The following is an 18,186-nucleotide window of genomic DNA, read 5'->3' as shown; positions in this document are numbered from 1 at the left end:
CATTCCAAGCGTTACCTCTGTGACCAAGAGGATGAGAAGACTTCTTTTTTTGCTCGGCAGTAGTTCTAGTTTATTGTCCCGTGTCATTTTTGTCGTGCTGCTCTGTCGTCTGTCCTCGTAACCAACATATAGATGTGTCCTTAGACCACCGTACATTTTACAATCGTATACATGTACTTAAACTTCATCTAAGCATCTATCACTGAAAGAATAACGCCGTAACACCTTGAATACCCGTGTAAGTCAAGGACTAAGGAGGATGTGGTGTTTTGCAATTTGTTGGTGATGGGCTGTGCAGTGTGCTTACGCTGCATGGCCAGAGCCAAGGGTTATACTTAATATCTCAAGCTTGAAATCTGATGGTTGAGATGTCGTAGGTGGGGTAATTCTTTTATTTCTCATGGGCGCATATGTTTAATGTAAATCAAGTGTGGGTGTCGTGTGGCGTGTCATTTAGACTCTCTTCTTTATTGCAATGGTATGCATCTTTTCTGTTTATTTGAGAAAAGAAGAATGAAAGGACATAAATAGCCTTGCTACAAATCTATCTCGTAGTTAGATTAAGGCATGATGGCTTGTTGGTTTCCAACTAATCACATGATTTCCAAAAAAAAAAAAGAACAACCTCTCACATGGAAATGGCTTGTTGGTTTCCAACTAATCACAGACCTTGTACATACAAAAAAATGGTCATGATAGTTACAGATCTGGCATTAAAAATTTATATCCCAATTCCAAGTCCAATGAATTAAACAGGTAGCCCCAACTCAATCAATCCCATTGCCAATTAATAATATGTGCATGGCGGCCTCTTTCTGGATAAACCCCCTGACTTAAGCATCAATCCATTCTCACTCGGAGCTTACCACCAGAAACTTGGGCTTTCCTCATACTACGCAACTCAGACGAAATATTGCACACGAATTTGCTATGAAAAATCAGATCCTAACTAGTGTCGCTACAAATACTTATGAAAAATCAGATCCTAACAAGTGTTGCACATGACTTTTGAAAGAAGAGATAAATACTTATGAGTATTTATACCTAGCTGCCATTGAAAAACAGCAAAATAGAAACATAGTTGAAGCATCAGAAAATGGATTTACCAGTGTCGCTAAAAATTCAGGAGATGCTGTAACGGCAAGATTATCTCAATCAAAGCATAGGCAACAGCTGCAACATCATTTGGTTCCCTTGCCATATCCCCTTTCCTCATCAGTGTACGCAGGAATCAATGGAGCATGCATGCAAGGTAATCAAACAAACAAAAGCAAGCTCTGAAGAGTGAAGACGCAGTGAGCATAGTCTGCAACCCAACACTCGATGTCTCGTCCTCGTTGTCGACATAGGGTTGCGGTAAATTATTTAAACATAATAGGAACAATGCCAACTAAAGAGTTAAGGCAGAATCAACTTGGTGTTGTCTGAACAATGCCAACTAATTAATGTGTTACGATAGAATGAACTTGGTGCTGTCTGACTCTGACACTTGTGCAAAATGCCATGAAACTTTGCATTTCCATTAACCTCATAAACTCCAATATATGCAGGCCAGTGTAGATAATTCTTCTAGAACTGCCTAATTTTATTGTTTCTTCATTTATCGAGACTGCTTGACTATTGCAACAATATTCTTAATTTTAACATGGATATGACAGTAGAACAATTGACAAAGAAACTAAATTAATTAGGATTGAAGCAAATAAAGTCTAATTGCAGTCAATCCAATCTGTAAATCTAAGTGTAATTGTCTATTGAAATCAAAGCATCAAAAACAAATTCCTGGAGGTCTAAGCCCTTTGAACAACAACACCCCAAAGACACACCTACAACAAAGGGCTTAGACACTACGACTGTAGTTGTTATCAACTACAAGAACCCAGTCTTCAGAATTACCTTTGGCTCCATTATAAGTCACTTTCATTTACACAAAACAAGAATTCAGCATGATAATGTTTTATTTGAGGAAACAGTCAAAGCACATTAGCCTAAAAACTTATGCAAAATTGTACTTCCATTGTTGCATAAATGCTTAAACTTAATTTCCATGGAAGCACAACTAAAATTGTGATAGCATCAAAAGTTTAAAGTACATGGAAATTTAAATATGCAACAAAGGTCGCAGACAGCAAGGAAAGATCTGTAGAAGTCTAATGGTAATATTGGGAACATCAGCCTTGCAGAGAAGCGCACAATCATACTTCAGGCAACAGGAGATACAATCAGCGTTTTGTTTGCGAAGTCTTAAGACTTCACCAACAAATGGTGAGAGGACACATTGACACTAGCATGCTATTCCTACATCATAAAAAACTACGCTAAACATTCTTAGACTCATTTAACAGTGAGCTGTTCATCCATAGGTTCAAGTTAGGATGAGCTGCACTGCTAAAAGCTAGCAAGCTAATCATTTTTAGCGAAACAACTTTGAACAGATAGATTCAGCTTAAGATAAACTGCTCATGCCTTACGGAACTTGCTTGTCTTCTCAAGTGCATCCATTACAACAGCAGGACAGGTTCTTTTCAGATTCTTGTAACCTTGAGTTGACAGCAAATCGTCCATCACATTTGAACAGGTGATAAATTCAATGCAAGCCTCCTTAAGTACGTCACAATTATGTTGGTCAGCTAAAGCCAGTGTGGTTGCCACGGTCTGCACATTAAGATTTTCACAAAGAAAGCTTTGGCAAATGAGCTTTAGCCTCTCGATGGCATATCGATCTGCAGCCACAAGCAAGTGACGGATCATTTCACTATGATCATCTGCCTCAAGATCATCCAAGGGAGGCAAAGAGTCGGTATAGATGAAATGCAGCAAGGCCCTGAAAACATCTGGTTGCACATCTTTAATGGTTATAGGCCCCATTCCTTCCTCTTTCATAGGCCCGTAGAGCTCAGCTTTGAACACAGGTGACCGTGTGGCAAGGACAATCTTGTGTGCCTTGAAAGTCTCAGCTCCCACACTGAATGTGACATCCGCTCCCAAATCTGTTTCCAGCAGACTACCAAAATGCTCAGCCATGTTGGACGGTGGCACTTTGATTCTGGGAAGTGATTTGGTTTTTGATACCAGTCGTTCTTTGATAACAGTGACAATGCACTCAACTGCGAGGCAATCATTCTGGAGGTATGTTGGCGATTCCAACAGGCTCCTTTTTATCCAGCCAGTAGCTGCCATGTTATTATTGTCACCGAACACCATCGGTGCCTCCTTGTGCACCGTGAAGGGCAACCCAGTGCTCTGGTTGACCAACCTCAGCTCGAAGGACGCCAGTACCCCCGCGGCAACTGGTTTCATGAGCATGAGCGAAATTGGGATGCAATCAGGTTTGCTGTAGATATCAGCCATAAGAAGCATAATCCAGTCATGGCCGCCGACGGAGAAATGGCCGGACACTATAGACTTATCCTTGTGAGCGCCGATGGCCCTTTGCTGGCTGTACCCGACGACGTGAAACACGTGCGTGCCTAGCTCCGTTTCCGCAGCGCTCGTCGACACCGTCTTCGAGACCGACATTTTTCCGGCGCCGCCGACGAGGATTGCCTGATGGGGGCCAGATGCGATAGGACGGCGACGATGTGAGTGAGTACCCTAAACTCCGCAGTTTGGAATAAAACCGATAAGGGGGAGGAAAATGCAGATATCAAAATTGGAAGCCGGTGGAATAGAAGAGGAGTTGATCGAACCTTTTGCAGAGGTGGCCAAAGAATCGGGCGGAGGTGGCCGAAGAATCGGGCGGCGGCGGCGGCGCCAAAGCAGACGGCGACGAAGTGGATTGGTTTCTTGGACTTTTAAAATAAAAAACAACAAAACGTCTAAATAACTCCCTGAGTGTTGTGTGTACTTAACCTCCACCTGCGACCTAATTTTTTACAATTTAATTTTTTTTTTTAAAAATACATTTATCTTTATGAGACTTAAACTCATTTTTAGATCTAGAGTTCGGCGCCATGAGTTCTGACGGCTGAGGTAAAACGTTTCGACGCCATAGATCTATAAATAGAAAATTCTAAGTGACATTGACGTGGAGACGCAATAGATCTTGACATCGAGGTGTCTGACCATACAAATAGAAAATCCTAGGTGACATTGATATGGGCGGTACGTCAGTGCCAGAATATATGGCGCCGAGCTAGATATCCTATATCGTACGGAGTACTCCCTTTGTCCCAGAATATTTGTCGCTTTCGTTTATCGAGAAACAATTTTAACAAAATATATATTAAAAAATATTAATATTTATGATACATAATTAGTATCACCGGAAAAATCTTTGAATCTAGTTTTTTAATAAATTTATTTAGAGATATAAATATTACTAGTATTTTTTATAAATCGAGTTAAATTTATAGCACGAAAATCAAAAACGATAAATAAATTAAGATAGAGGGAGTAGATCTTAACAGGTGAAGTATTCTAGCGCCGAACACGCATGTGTGAGCTTTCACTGCCCTCACCCTGACCTGACCAAAGCAGTGGCAGTAGTGGCGTCGCGGCGCGAGGTAGCGTCGTTCCCAAGGCACTGCACACTGCGTATGGGCACACGGCTGCAGCGTTTGCACTGTAGCACTGTAGCAGGAGCATTGCACCACCACCGGCACAGGTCATCGCTCACAGCGTATCGTCTTGTCCCAGGGCAGAGCGAAGGGCTGTGCGCCTGGGCCTTGGGGGCAGGTGAGGTGCAATCGCTTCTGTAGTCTGCCTCCGCACCGCAGCAGCTTTGCTTTGTAGCGAAGGTGCGAGCGGAGTGCCGGAAAGAGAACGAGCATTTATGCCAGTATAGTGTTTCGCACAGATACCAAGACAAAATGTCAGACGCCCGCAGACAAAGCTTTTGAATTAAGGTCTTGTTCAGATCACCTTTTAATTCTAGGTTTTTTCACTCTTTTCATCACATTAATTTTTAGACACATATATAGAGTATTAAATATAGGTAAAAAATAACTAATTGTACAGTTTGATTGTAAATCACGAGACAAATCTTTTAAGCCTAGTTAGTCCATAATCGAACAAAATTTGTCAAATACAAACATAATATGCTACAATATCCAGATTATAAAAATTTATAATCTAAACAAGGCCTAAAGCATGGACGCTGCTGCTACCAGACGCCGCAGACAAAGCTGTTGATTAGGATGCCCGAAAGTACGTATTTTATATTACTAAAAACATTAGCAACCGATCCTATAATTTCAATTATTTTTAAAGGAAAAAGCAACCATCTATCTCTGTACCACGCGCAGAATCCAAATTTCGTTTCTAACTATCCATGAACTTACCCTGACTTATTATCTATGATATAATATTTTTTTTTATAATAAATCAATGAACAATACTTTCTAATTCGGTTTTTCCGACGAAACGAACGAGGCCGACCCACAAAACCCCAACTAATTACATGTGAATTTATATATTTATTTGTTGCCAGCTTTCCTCAACGACGGCCTACTTTCTGTCTATTGGTCTACAGTGCATACGCTGCATATACATAGACCCCGGCCCCTAACCTGAAGGTGCCGTTGCAGGCTGCTACTACTAATAGCCCACACAGCTTGTACTGTACATGTGTAGGTGCTGCGACAGGCCAGCTAGCAGTGTGAGCAGCTTGTAGCCCTGGCCAGCCCTAAGCTTAGCTTCCCTGCTGTCTTCGGCAGCCTTTTAGGTTCGGCTGATACGTTCTCAACTTGTTTAATATTATTTTAGCTTATTTTAATTTATTTTTATTTATAAAACACTATTAAATCGGTTAAAATCAGCTAAAACTACATCAGTCGAACACGCCATTGATCTTTAGCTGCTGTGCGCCCCCCATTTGGCACGCATATTAACAATAATTAAAATCTAGGCTGTGCGCCGTCTTGGCTGTCTAGACTGTACGCAAAAAAGAAAGGGTCTAAGCGTCTATGTAGGCTGTGCACGCATGTGGCGCGCGCGCCGGGTCTCTCATCCGAGAACGTCAGGGGCCCACATCTCTCTCTTCACTTGCCGTACGCTTTGGAGCTGGCACCTGTGGCACCCAGCTTGCCGCTATGGCTTCTGACGCTGAAATATTGATCACGTAGGATTTTTTTTTCTATGTTGACGTCAACATCTGTAACGCCGAGATATGTTACCTTAACGTCAGGACTTGTGACGTCGACCCCTAGAGTCCAAAATGATTTTAAGTCTACCAGAGAGCCAAACCTAAATTTTATTAAAAAAAGTGTTAAATAGTAAAAAATTAGGCACCTACGAAACCATATATTTAGCGCATTAAACTTTATTAAACTAGTTACTTTATTTGGACATTCCGGTTCTGCTTACGTAACGCTCTGACTCGGACTAGGGTCCAGTTTAGTTTGCAAAAAATTTTGCAAAATTTTTCATATTTCCCGTCACATCGAATCTTTGGACGCATGCATAGAGCATTAAATATAAATAAAAAATAAAACTAATTACACAGTTTAGACGAAATCCACGAGACGAATCTTTTAAACGTAATTAGACTATGATTGGACACTATTTGTCAAATAACAACGAAAACGCTACCGTAGCCATTTTGCAAAAAATTTTGCATCTAAACAAGGCCTAGGTTATGGTGCATGGCCACAGTCAAGAGCTTATTCTTAACCCCAAGCATGAGATCTGATGGTTGAGATGTCGCGGGTGGGCTAATTCTTTTTTATTTCTCATGGGCGCAAATGTTTAGTGTAATCAAGTGTGGGTGTTGTGTGGTGTGGTGTGTGTGTCATTTAGACTCTCTTCTTTAATGCAATGATATGCATCTTTTCTGTTTATTTGAGAAAAAAAGAACGTAAATAGCCTTGCTACAAATCAATCTCGTAGTTAGATTAAGGGCATGTTGAGGACCTCTCACATGGAAATGGCTTATTGGTTTCCGACTACTTACAGACCTTGTACATACAAAATGATCATGATAATTACAGATCTGGCATATAAAATTAAGCATTCATATATTCCAATTCCAATGAATTAAACAGATCGCCCCAACTCAATCAATCCCATTGTCAATTAACAAATCTAATGTGCATGGCGGCCTCTTTCTGGATAAACCCCCAAACTTCAGCATCAATCCATTCTCACACTGAGCTTCCCACCAGAAAATTGGGCTTTCCTCATAGTATGCAACTCTAAAACGAAATATTGCACGCGAATTTGCTATGAAAAAACAGATCCTAACAAGTATGACAGAGTTTTGAAACAAGAGATAAATACTTGTGAGTATTTATACTTTGCTGCCATTGGAAAACAGCAAAATAGAAACATAATTGAAGCATCAGAAAATGGATTTACCTGTGTCGCCAAAAATTCAGGAGATGCTGTAACAGCAAGATTAGCTCAATTAAAGCATAGGCAACAGCTGCACCATCATTCGGTTCCCTTGTCATCTCCCCTTTCCTCATCAGTGTACGCAGGAATCAATGGAGCAGGCATGCAAGGTAATCAAACAAACAAAAGCAAGCTCTGAAGAGTGAAGATGCTATGAGCACAGTCTGCAACCCAACACTGAAGTTACCTGCCACCATCAAACTCGACGACTCGTCCTCGTCATTGACATATGGTTTTAGTAAATTATTTAAACATAATAGGAACAATGCCAACTAAAGAGTTAAGGCAGAATCAACTCGATGTTCTCTGAACAATGCCAACTAATTGAGTTAAGGCAGAATGAACTTAGACTTTGACAAATATGCAAAATGCCATGAAACTTTACATTTCCAATAACCTCATAAACTCCAATGTATGCAGGCCAGTGTAGATATTTCTTCTAGAACTACCTAATTTTAATGTTTCTTCATTCATCGAGACTGCTTGACTATTGCAATAAATTCCTAATTTTAACACGGATACAACAGTAGAACAATTGACAAAGAACCTAATATTCATTAATTAGGATTGAAGCAAATAAAGTCTAATTGCAGTCAATCTAAGCGTAGTTGTCTATTGAAATAAAGCGCCGGTATTGCAAACAAATTCCTGAAGGTCAATACTTACTTCTGTGGCTCAAATCATAAAAAAATATAGTACCTAAGGCCTTTGAACAAGAACACCCGGCCTTTGAACAAGAACACCCCAGAGACACACCTATAACAAAGGGCTTAGGCACTATGGCTGTAGCTGTTGACGAACTACAAGAGCCCCTTCTTCAGAATTACCTTCGGCTCCATTAGAAGTGAATTCCATATTTCCATTTACACAAAACAAGAACTCAACATGATAATGTTTTATTTGAGGAAACAGTCAAAGCATTTTAGTCTAAAAATTTATGCAAAAATATAGGCGAAGTTGTAGTTCCATTGTTACATATGTTAGAACCAAAACACAGGTTTGGGGATAAATTTCAGATTTCATTAGTCATGCTACAACTATGGCAGGTTGGGGATACATATAGGATAGCTTGCTTGAGCCTTAAGAAAGCTTGTTTGAGCCTTAAGAAAGCTACATCATATTCTAGAGATGCTAAAGTAGATGCTAGGGATAAAGATAAGGGCTGACATAGCCACCAACTACTCTAGATAATTATCCTAAGTAGATAAGGACAAGACTTATAGCTGTCAATTTCCCCCTAAGTCTTGTGTGGCGCTTTCTGGGGAATTTGAACCATCCCAATCCTGGCGCGAAGCTCCTGTAACTTGACCCGCCCAAGGGACTTGGTGAGAAGGTCGGCGAGCTGATCCTGGGTGTTGATGTAGCCGGCCTTGATGCTCCCCTCATCCAAGCAGCTCCTAATGAAGTGATACTTGATTTGGATATGCTTGCTACGCTCATGGAAGACGGGGTTCTTCGTCAAGGCCAAGGAGGACTTGATGTCCACCCTAAGCTCTACTGCTTCTGTCTCTCTGCCCAGGATATCGCCTAGCAGCCGAGCCAACCAGAGAGCTTGAGTCAAAGCGGTTGTGGCAGTGATGTACTTCGCCTCGCAACTAGACAGATCCACCACTTGCTGCTTGACCGACTGCCAGCTGATTAGACACTTGTCGAGGAAGAATAGGGCCCCGCTAGTGCTCTTGCTTGTGTCGCTGTCGCCGGCGAGGTCACTGTCGTTGTACCCGATGAAGTGCTCTGCACCGGGACACCTCGGGTAGTGCAAGCCGTAGTCGGAAGTGCCCGCAACGTAGCAGAGGATCCTCTTGACAGCATGCTCGTGCTCCGTCGTCGGTCGCTGCATGAACCGACTAACGTAGCCAATGGCGAACGTCAGGTCCAGCCGTGTGTGGATGAGGTAGCGAAGGCTACCCACAATGCACCAATACCACGTGGTGTCGACCTCCTTCATCGTGCTGTCGTGGCTCAGCTTCAGCCTCTCCTCCATGGGAGTGTGTGTTGGGTTGCAGCCGGTGAGCCCACCCAACTCGACGATGCGCTTGGCGTAGACGGTCTGGCAAATGAAGAGGCTGGAGCTATCTGTCGACAAAAGATGCTCGACAGTCCTCCGAGGGGTATCCCACGAAGGTAGATTGATCGGCAGAGGTGCGCATAATCAAGAACAAGAAGGCAATAGAGACACAAGAGTTAGGCAGGTTCGGGCCATCAGCACGACGTAATACCCTACTCCTATGGTCTATTGGGTTGTATTGGCTATCATATGATATTACGTGTGTTTTGAGGGGTCCCTGTCCGCCTTATATAATCTGGGGGATAGGGTTACAAGTTGGTTAGATCTAAGAGATAACCAGAAAGTTATAACAGATTACAAGAATCATGGGATAGAACGTATCCCAACAGATCTCGTAGCATCTTCAGGATATCGCCCTTGATGCCTTGCGGTACACGCCGAGTAGTGCCGTGCACCATAGGTCTTCGTCTTGTGGACTGGACCACCCCTGGCAGCGCAACCCATGTAGTCTGTCGTGGGTATCTGGGGTCATACCCCCCATAGCTAGTCCCCGAGCGCCTTGTATCCACTATGTAATGTCATCTTGAGCTTGTCCGAGTAGGTGTAAACAAAGCCGAGCAGTCAGACTCATAGTCCGACCACTCTAATGAGTCACCAAGCAGTTGTGGATCATCGCCGAGCAGAGTATCACAAGTAAGGCTTGCTAGAAGGATGTAAGGAGCTCAAGTTCAAAATTGAAATTTTCCTCGTTGTGAACCAAGTGTGCCCACTTAGAGTCCGACCACGAGAAAGGGAGATAATCTTCTTCAACTTCTAGAGACACGGAGTCTTGTAGATTAAAGAAAACACACTCACTGCAAGGTGAAGTGTGTCCACTTAGTCCCCGAGCCTGGCAATAGGTGACGTGATCACGTGGTGCCAGGGTCCAAAAAGTAGAAGAAAGGCAGAGAACCAGCCAAGCAGGCAACCAATCCACGGGTTGAGCCCTAAAATGAAAAGCGCACATTCACCGTAAGGTGAAGTGTGCCCACTTAGTCCCTGAGCCTAACAGTAGGTGACATGGTTGAAAGGTCCTTGTGTGGTTTTGGTAATTGAGTGACAACCCTAGGTGGACTAATTGTGTTTATGTGAGATGCACAGGTGATTAGTCCACAAGTACATGCGTGTGAGCAACATATGCCGTGAAGGTGAAAATAGTTTGGAGATATTGCAAAGCTCACACATGTGATGATGAAGGAGCTTATTGCACATGAGACATGACATTGAGTCATGTGATCAAGGTGGAGAAGATCAAGACAAGACTTGGCTTGATGGACCGGTTGCAAGCGTGAAGGGCAAGTCGAAGGCTTTGGAGCGATGGACCGCGTGGCGGTGAAGCTTGAGCAAGACTTGGCGCCGATGGACGAAGGCAATGGTGAAAAGCAAGTGAAGTCAAGATCAATGAACCAATATGATCACGTGATGATATGAAGTGGATCATATTATTATTGATCATGTTGGTGCATGTGTTGCATCGACATTGGAGGAGATGGAATGTGTGGGGGTATTAACCCCTATACCCTTATGGCTAGGTTTGGGACGGCCTAGACCAGGGGGTTCGACCCACTAGAAGATGACGCATGGCCCAACCGATCTGCTCGGAGTCCCGCGCAAGGAATCAAGACAGACTTGGAGATCAAGCAAGATCCTGGTCAGTTAGAATAGGAATCCTTATCCGGCCACCTATGGCAATTGTAACCGGTTGGGATTAGTTTCCAGATCTGTAACCCTACCCCCCAGACTATATAAGGTGGGCAGGGGACCCCTCTCAAAAATCATCTCATTGACATACAGTAATACAACCAGACACAGGATGTAGGTATTACGCCTTCACGGCGGCCGAACCTGGATAAAACCTCGTGTCTATCTTGCGTCACCATCTCGTTTGTAGCTTGCGCACCTGTCTGCCGATAATCTACTACCTTGGGCATACCCCTAGGTAGACTGCCGACCATATTTCATCGACAGTGGCGTGCCAGGTAGGGGGTGTGCATACTGCTCCCTAGATGAACAAGATGGTCATCATCCCCAGTTCCATGGCTATGCCGAACGGCCTCACATTCACCATCGACCAGATCACCTAGACCACTAGCTTCAACAACTTCATCGCCATGACCACAAAGGAGGTGCAGATCCAATATACGTCGACCACTGCTTCACCAGCATCAGCTACAGCTCTGACCACGTTGGATCTAACTCCGACCACACCAGCATCGTCTTCGGCCACGCCGACAACCCATCGTTCGCTTCCTCGCTACAAAGGGAGGTAGATCGACAACACCGACCTGCTCGACTCCATCGATTAGGTCAGCACCAAGCTTGCTGAAACCCTAGCTCTAGTAGATTCAATTCAAAATCAACCTACCGAGCAGGTAACCACTACCCACAACAGATCTACCCGACCAGCTTAGGCCAGTCGTCCTGCATGACTCGGTATGGATCTCATGGTCACGTCTACTCCTAAAGGGCGCTCCATTCGTCATCAACCAGCCCCCGCAACGGGTCTCCGGCTCTCCGAGTGCGAAGCCTTGATGGAGAATTACTAGGCTTAGCCCTATGGCATGCGAAACACTGCTTCTAACTACGCGTACAATATACAATGCTGCTCAGATCTGTGTTTTATACATCAACCTCGGCAAAAGCCACGCAACTTCATCAACATGGTTCGGATTGAGGAGTATCAAGAAGGATCGGTCCACATAGTTCAAGAGGGCGGTTCAAGCTCCCCGTCCGGCATCGCATCTAATGGCTCCATCCACACTGAGCTCCAGCATCGTGACAATGAAGAAGTTGAATATGATCTAGATATCCTAGACCACTCCCTGGAGTTCCCACGATTCCCATCCTTCCCACCAAGGCGAAGAGACTTGATCAATGTCGTCAGTAATGATGAACCACCGGCAGTTGGTGAAACAGAACAAGAAAGGCTAGCACGTGAAGCATGCAATATTGACCGGTTTAATCGCAGACAAGCCAAAGCTGAGGCAGAAGAGAAGGCACGACGCATAAGGTTCCAGCCATGCGATCTCAACAATGCCTTTGATAGGGTAGGGGAAAAGCAGGTCTTTAGGATTCCAAGCGCCAACGTAGCGGTTACTATGGTGATAATACAACGACTACCCAATACCTCGGAAATCTAGGCAATTCGTGATGATGTACAAGCCTACCTGATGGCTGCTATAGCCCAGACCGCAGAGATTGCAAACCAAGCCCGGGCTCCATCCGTCTCAGTCGAATCAAGCCACAGTCGCCAGTACTCAAGTCGCCCACAGCCATCCAACCAATGTGGCTCGCGCAACAACGATCCACCAGACAACTGTCAAGGCGGAAACGGTGGTCATGATGGTGGTCGGGACGACAACCGCCACAACAACTAAGATGATAATCGACGAGACAACTGCGATAATCGCCATGATAACCACGGTCATAGGGTCAACCAGGGGGGCAATCGGGATCACCGTGATGGCAATAACAATCTCTGCCATTCCCTCAGAGAACGCGATCTGCGCGATCGCATTAACCAAAGAGCCAATGATCGTGCATCCCATGAAAGCTATCGCCGTATGGAATATGATACTACCCACGGCCCTTCGGGTTTGAAGCAGTTTACTCCTCACCTTCGCCAAGTCGTGTGGCCAAAAAACTTCAAGCTGGAAAAACTCTAGAAGTACGACGGCAAGGAGAACCCCTAGTTATGGGTCATGCTCTATGAAACCACATGCAGATCAGCCATGGCTGATGAGCATGTCATATCTAATTACTTCACAGTCGCTGTCGGCCATGCAGGCCACCAATGGCTGGTCAGCTTGCCGGCAAACTACTTTGATTCTTGGCAAGAGCTCAAGCAAGCATTCATCGACAACTTCATTGCTACTTGTGAACAACCCGGCAACAAATATGATCTACAGTAGATTTGAGATCACAAAGATGAGCCACTACGCGAGTACGTTCGACGCTTCTTGGAGATGCGCATCAAGGTCCCATTAATCTCCGACAATGAGGTAATCGAAGCTTTCATCACTGGTCTCCGCTTCTATGATGCCCTAAGGGACAAGCTCCTCCGCAAAAGACCTAAGTCGGTCACAGCGCTCCTAGCTACTGCTAAAAAATATGCGGACGCCGATGATGTTAAAAAGATAATCATTGAAGAAGCAGCAAGGGTTCCACGCTCCGATCACCCCCACACCACGACGACTACCACGGCAACCGTGGTTGGAACGATAATTTTGATCACCGCAACCAGCGCAACGATTCTCGTGACCACCACAACCAGCGTAATCAGCGGCGTAATCGCCATGACGATTACAGGGGCAAGCGTGCTCGGGAAGATGACGGCGAAGTCAACATCGTTAAAAAAGGTGGCGGATGTCGCAACTATAAAGAAGACTATGCTAAAGCATTGAAAGGACCCTACTAGCTCCATCCCAAGTCAAACCATACCATGGAGAATTGCCGTGTTCTCAAATCCATCTACTCTCACCAACAGGCTCCAGATAAATCCGACAAGCCTAACGACGCAGGGGAGCAGCGTAACGAGGACAACGATGATGAAGACGTAGATCCCCATCACAAGTACATCAAGCCAACCGACCGCGTCCACACCATCATTGGGGGCACAGTGTCCATCGAGACCAAACGAGAGCGCAAGCTGCTCGCCCATGCTTGCTTGAACGTGGCCAATGCCGACAACCTCATCGTCGATCTGTGGCTCCCTCCTTGGTCTCACTGCGAGATCTCCTTTAGCAGAAAGGACCAATGGGCTGCAATACCTAAGTCAGGGTGTTTTCCTCTAGTTCTCGATCCTTGTATTAATAAGGTTCAGTTCGATAGAGTGTTGATTGACGGTGGCAGTTCCATCGATATACTGTTTAAGAACAGTTTGCCAGCCCTAAAGATAACCCAAGCTGATCTCAAGCCATATGAGGCACAGTTCTAGGGTGTTCTCCCTGGACAGAGCTCCACACCTCTCGGGCAGATCATGCTACCTATGCAATTTGGTATCCTAGACCACTTCTGCACCGACTACGTCAACTTCGTGGTCACTGACTTCAAAGGCACCTACCATGCTATCCTTGGCTGACCAGCGCTCACCAAGTTCATGGCCATACCTCACTACAGGTATTTGGTGCTCAAGATGCCTACTAAGAAGGGGGTTCTAACTCTCAGGGGCAACGTATACACAGCTTACACCTGTGAGGATGATAGCTTCAGAATAGCAGAGGCTCACAACCTCTCTATTCATATGGCCAAGACCACGCTCGATGCCAAGCAGACCCCAGCCAACCACCTGGAGATCCTAGAGCTCGAGGCCCCACGCAAGAACATCAAGTCCAAAGAGCACAAAGAGATCTAGCTAGTCAATGGTGATCCTAGCAAAACGGCCCTTATCAGGGCCAACCTGGATCCTAAATAGGAAGACACGCTCGTTAGGTTCTTGAGGAGCAACGTGAGTGTGTTCGCATGGAAACCCACTGACATGCCCGGTGTACCTCGAAACTTGATCGAGCACTCCTTAATTATCGATGGCAAGGCCAAACCCATCAAGCAGAAGCTATGATGGTTCGCTCACGACAAAAAGGAGGCTATTAGGGTAGAAGTTACATGACTTTTAGCAGCCAGATTTATCAAAGAAGTGTATCATCCGGAGTGGTTAGCCGACCCAGTTCTTATACGCAAAAAGAATAAGGAATGGAGAACGTGCATTGATTACACTAATCTCAACAAACACTGCCCTAAAGACCCCTTCGACTTACCTCACATAGACGAGGTTATAGATTCAACTGCTAGTTGTGAGCTACTTTCCTTTCTCGATTGCTACTCTAGTTATCACTAGATCGCTCTTAAAAAGGACGACCAGATCAACACATCCTTCATCACGCCCTTCGGCGCCTACTACTACACAACCATGTCGTTCGGGCTCAAGAACGCTGGGGCTACCTACCAACACGCCATACAGGCCTGCCTCAAAGACGAGATAAAAGACAACCTCATCGAGGCTTATGTTGATGATGTAGTTGTTAAAACCAAGGAAGCATGCACCCTTGTCAACAACCTAGAACGTACCTTTGCAGCCCTTAACACATTCCAATGGAAATTAAACCCAAAGAAGTGCATCTTTGGTGTTCCATCTGGTATACTGCTCAGCAACATCGTCAGTCACGATGGCATACGCCCTAACCCAGAGAAAGTAAAAGCTATCTTGGACATGAAGCCATCCAAAAAGGTGAAGAATGTTCAGAAGCTTACCGGATGCATGGCTACCCTCAGTCGTTTCATATCTAGATTAGGCAAAAAAGGACTACCATTTTTCTAGCTGCTCAAAGCATCCGAGAAGTTTGAGTGGTCGAAGGAAGCAGACGCTGCCTTTACATAGCTGAAACAATTCCTTACATCACCTCTGGTCCTCACTGCTCCCAGAGAAGACAAAACCCTCCTGCTTTACATTGTGGCAACTAATCGAGTAGTCTCCACTACCATGGCGGTCGAGCGCGATGAGCCCGACCATGTCTACAAGGTACATCAACCATTTTATTTCATCAGTGAGGTGCTCAGTGAATCCAAGACCAGGTACCCATAGATTTAGAAACTGATCTACGTCATACTAATTACATCCCAAAAGTTGAAATACTACTTCGACGGATATCGTGTGGTGGTCATGACCGAGTACCCTCTGGGAGACATCATTTCCTACAAGGATGCAAACGGGCGCATCGTCAAATTGGCAATGGAGCTATGCCCTTTCTCCTTGGAATTTGTAAGCCATACTACAATCAAGTCTCAGGCACTTGTCGATTTTATCATCGAGTGGATAGACTTAAGCACACCTGCCTCTTAGGGGCCCATCGAGTATTGGAAGATGTACTTCAATGGCTCTCTCAACATCAATGACGCAGGAGCAGGAGTCCTTTCCGTATCACCATCCAAGGAGCAGCTCCAATATGTCCTCAGGATTTATTTTCCAGCGTCTAATAACACCACCAAGTACGAAGCATGCCTACACGGTCTGCGCATTGTGGTCGAGCTTAGTGTCAAGCATCTCTATGTCTATGGAGACTCAGCTCTGGTCATCAACCAACTCAACAAGGACTGGGATACAACCAGCGAAAAGATGGACGCATACTGCAAAGCGATCAGAAAGCTAGAAGGCAAGTTCTATGGCATCGAGTACACACATGTGGTCTGGGACAAAAATCAAGCAGCAGATGCGCTGTCAAAGTTAGGATCATCCTGAGGCAAAGTCCCACATGGCGTATTTGTTCAAGACCTGCTCACGCCCTCCATCAAAGAAGAAGATCCCGCGGTCGACAAGCCTCCAGACCAGCCATTGGTGGCTACGGTCCCGGCATCAAACACCACCAAACCACCTCCGACCACTAAGAAGCTCGACTAGAGAGTACCTTTCATCAAGTACCTAACAGATGGTAGTGGTTACACCGATCGGATAGAAAATGAATGCCTGATGCATCGCAGTAAGCAGTATCTGCTCGTCGATGGCAAATTGTGGCGTAAGAACGCGAAGGAGGAAATCTTGATGAAGTGTATACCCTAGGAGGATGGTGAACATCTCCTAGACAAAATCCACTCTGGCTCTTGTGGCAACCATGCGGCCTCGAGAACGCTGGTCGGTAAGGCTTTCCGAGTAGGGTTCTATTGGCTGTCAGCCGTAGCTGATGTAGAGAAGCTAGTCTGCCATTGTGAAGGTTGTCAGTTTTTCGCCAAGAGAATCCATGTACCAGCACATGAGATTCAAACTATACTAGCCTCTTGGCCCTTCGCATGCTGGGGACTGGATATGATCGAGCCTTTCAAACTGGCCCCTAGAAAATTTACATGCGTCTTTGTGCTGATCGACAAATTCTCCAAGTGGATAGAGTACATGCCCCTGGTCAAATCATCTTCAGAAAAGGCTATCGCGTTCCTCGACCAGGCCATCCACCGCTTCGGCATACCCAACAGCATCATCACTGATCTGGGTACTCTGTTCACCAGGAATGCTTTTTGGGACTTCTGCGATGAAAGGAGCATAGTAGTAAAATATGTCTCGGTGGCACACCCTAGAGCTAATGGACAGGTCGAGCGGGCAAATGGTATGATCCTGGACGCACTTAAGAAGAGGATGTATAGAGAGAATGACAAAGCTCCTGGAAGATGGCTCAAAGAGTTACTAGCCATGGTCTAGGGTCTCAGAACCTAGCCCGGTCACAATATTGGCGTATCACCATACTTTATGGTTTATGGCACTGAGGTAGTGCTCCCAGCAGATATAGCCTTCAGATCAGCACAGTAGAGAACTTCGATGACGACAAGGCCAATGAAGTGCGGGAGCTAGAAGTGAATAGTGCAGAAGAGAAGCGGCTCGATTCTTGCATACGTATAGCCAAATACATTATTGTTTTGTGCAGATACTACAACAAGAACGTCAAGGAGTGGTTCTATGTGGTCAGGGACCTGGTCCTGAAGTGGATGATGAATCAGGCTGGTGTCCACAAACTCACAACCGCATGGGAAGGACCCTTCATGATCAAGGAGGTTACACGCCCTACATCTTACAGGTTAGCTTGCCTAGATGGCACAGACATACCCAATTCCTGGCACATCGACAAGCTTAGGCGTTTCTACGCTTAGCTACTAAGATATGTACCCCTCTTGTACTTTTGATTTATTTCAATAAAGCTATTATGATTTCTCCGAGCACTCTAATGTGTCACTTCAAAGTCTATTGTTATTCTAACTCTACCAGTTAAAACCGACCACCATTCCTTCTCGGGTTCTCAGAGCAGGCCCTGTCTCTGGTTCCTCCCAACGCG

At 45.1% G+C, this 18,186-nt stretch overlaps 2 protein-coding genes across 3 annotated transcripts; both read right to left on the bottom strand.

Moving 5' to 3' along the window:
• Positions 1 to 1,451: 1,451 nt before the first annotated feature.
• LOC136529549 (BTB/POZ and MATH domain-containing protein 2-like) lies at positions 1,452 to 3,782 on the bottom strand. Of its 2 annotated transcripts, none has more exons than XM_066522627.1 (2): positions 3,690 to 3,782; positions 1,452 to 3,594 (listed from the first exon to the last, which is right to left on the bottom strand). In XM_066522627.1, exon 2 carries the CDS (start codon positions 3,517 to 3,519, stop codon positions 2,461 to 2,463), a length of 1,059 nt encoding a protein of 352 aa, XP_066378724.1. In that variant the 5' UTR covers positions 3,520 to 3,594; positions 3,690 to 3,782; the 3' UTR covers positions 1,452 to 2,460. The 2 variants fall into 2 exon arrangements, with proteins under 2 accessions (XP_066378724.1, XP_066378725.1); XM_066522628.1 differs by having other exon boundaries at positions 1,452 to 3,546; positions 3,690 to 3,771.
• A 4,787-nt stretch (positions 3,783 to 8,569) lies between these two features.
• LOC136525579 (secreted RxLR effector protein 161-like) lies at positions 8,570 to 9,316 on the bottom strand. The gene has a single exon (XM_066518522.1). It carries the CDS (start codon positions 9,314 to 9,316, stop codon positions 8,570 to 8,572), a length of 747 nt encoding a protein of 248 aa, XP_066374619.1.
• Positions 9,317 to 18,186: the final 8,870 nt, after the last annotated feature.

This window comes from Miscanthus floridulus, chromosome 19, assembly GCF_019320115.1.
Source record: "Miscanthus floridulus cultivar M001 chromosome 19, ASM1932011v1, whole genome shotgun sequence".
Classification (NCBI taxonomy): Eukaryota; Viridiplantae; Streptophyta; class Magnoliopsida; order Poales; family Poaceae; genus Miscanthus; species Miscanthus floridulus.
This window is presented reverse-complemented; position numbering and strand designations above follow the sequence as displayed.

Excerpts from the sequence above, each read along its gene's own strand:
- LOC136529549 (XM_066522627.1), bottom strand. The coding sequence starts at position 3,519 with ATGTCGGTCTCGAAGACGGTGTCGACGAGCGCTGCGGAAACGGAGCTA.
- LOC136525579 (XM_066518522.1), bottom strand. The coding sequence starts at position 9,316 with ATGGAGGAGAGGCTGAAGCTGAGCCACGACAGCACGATGAAGGAGGTC.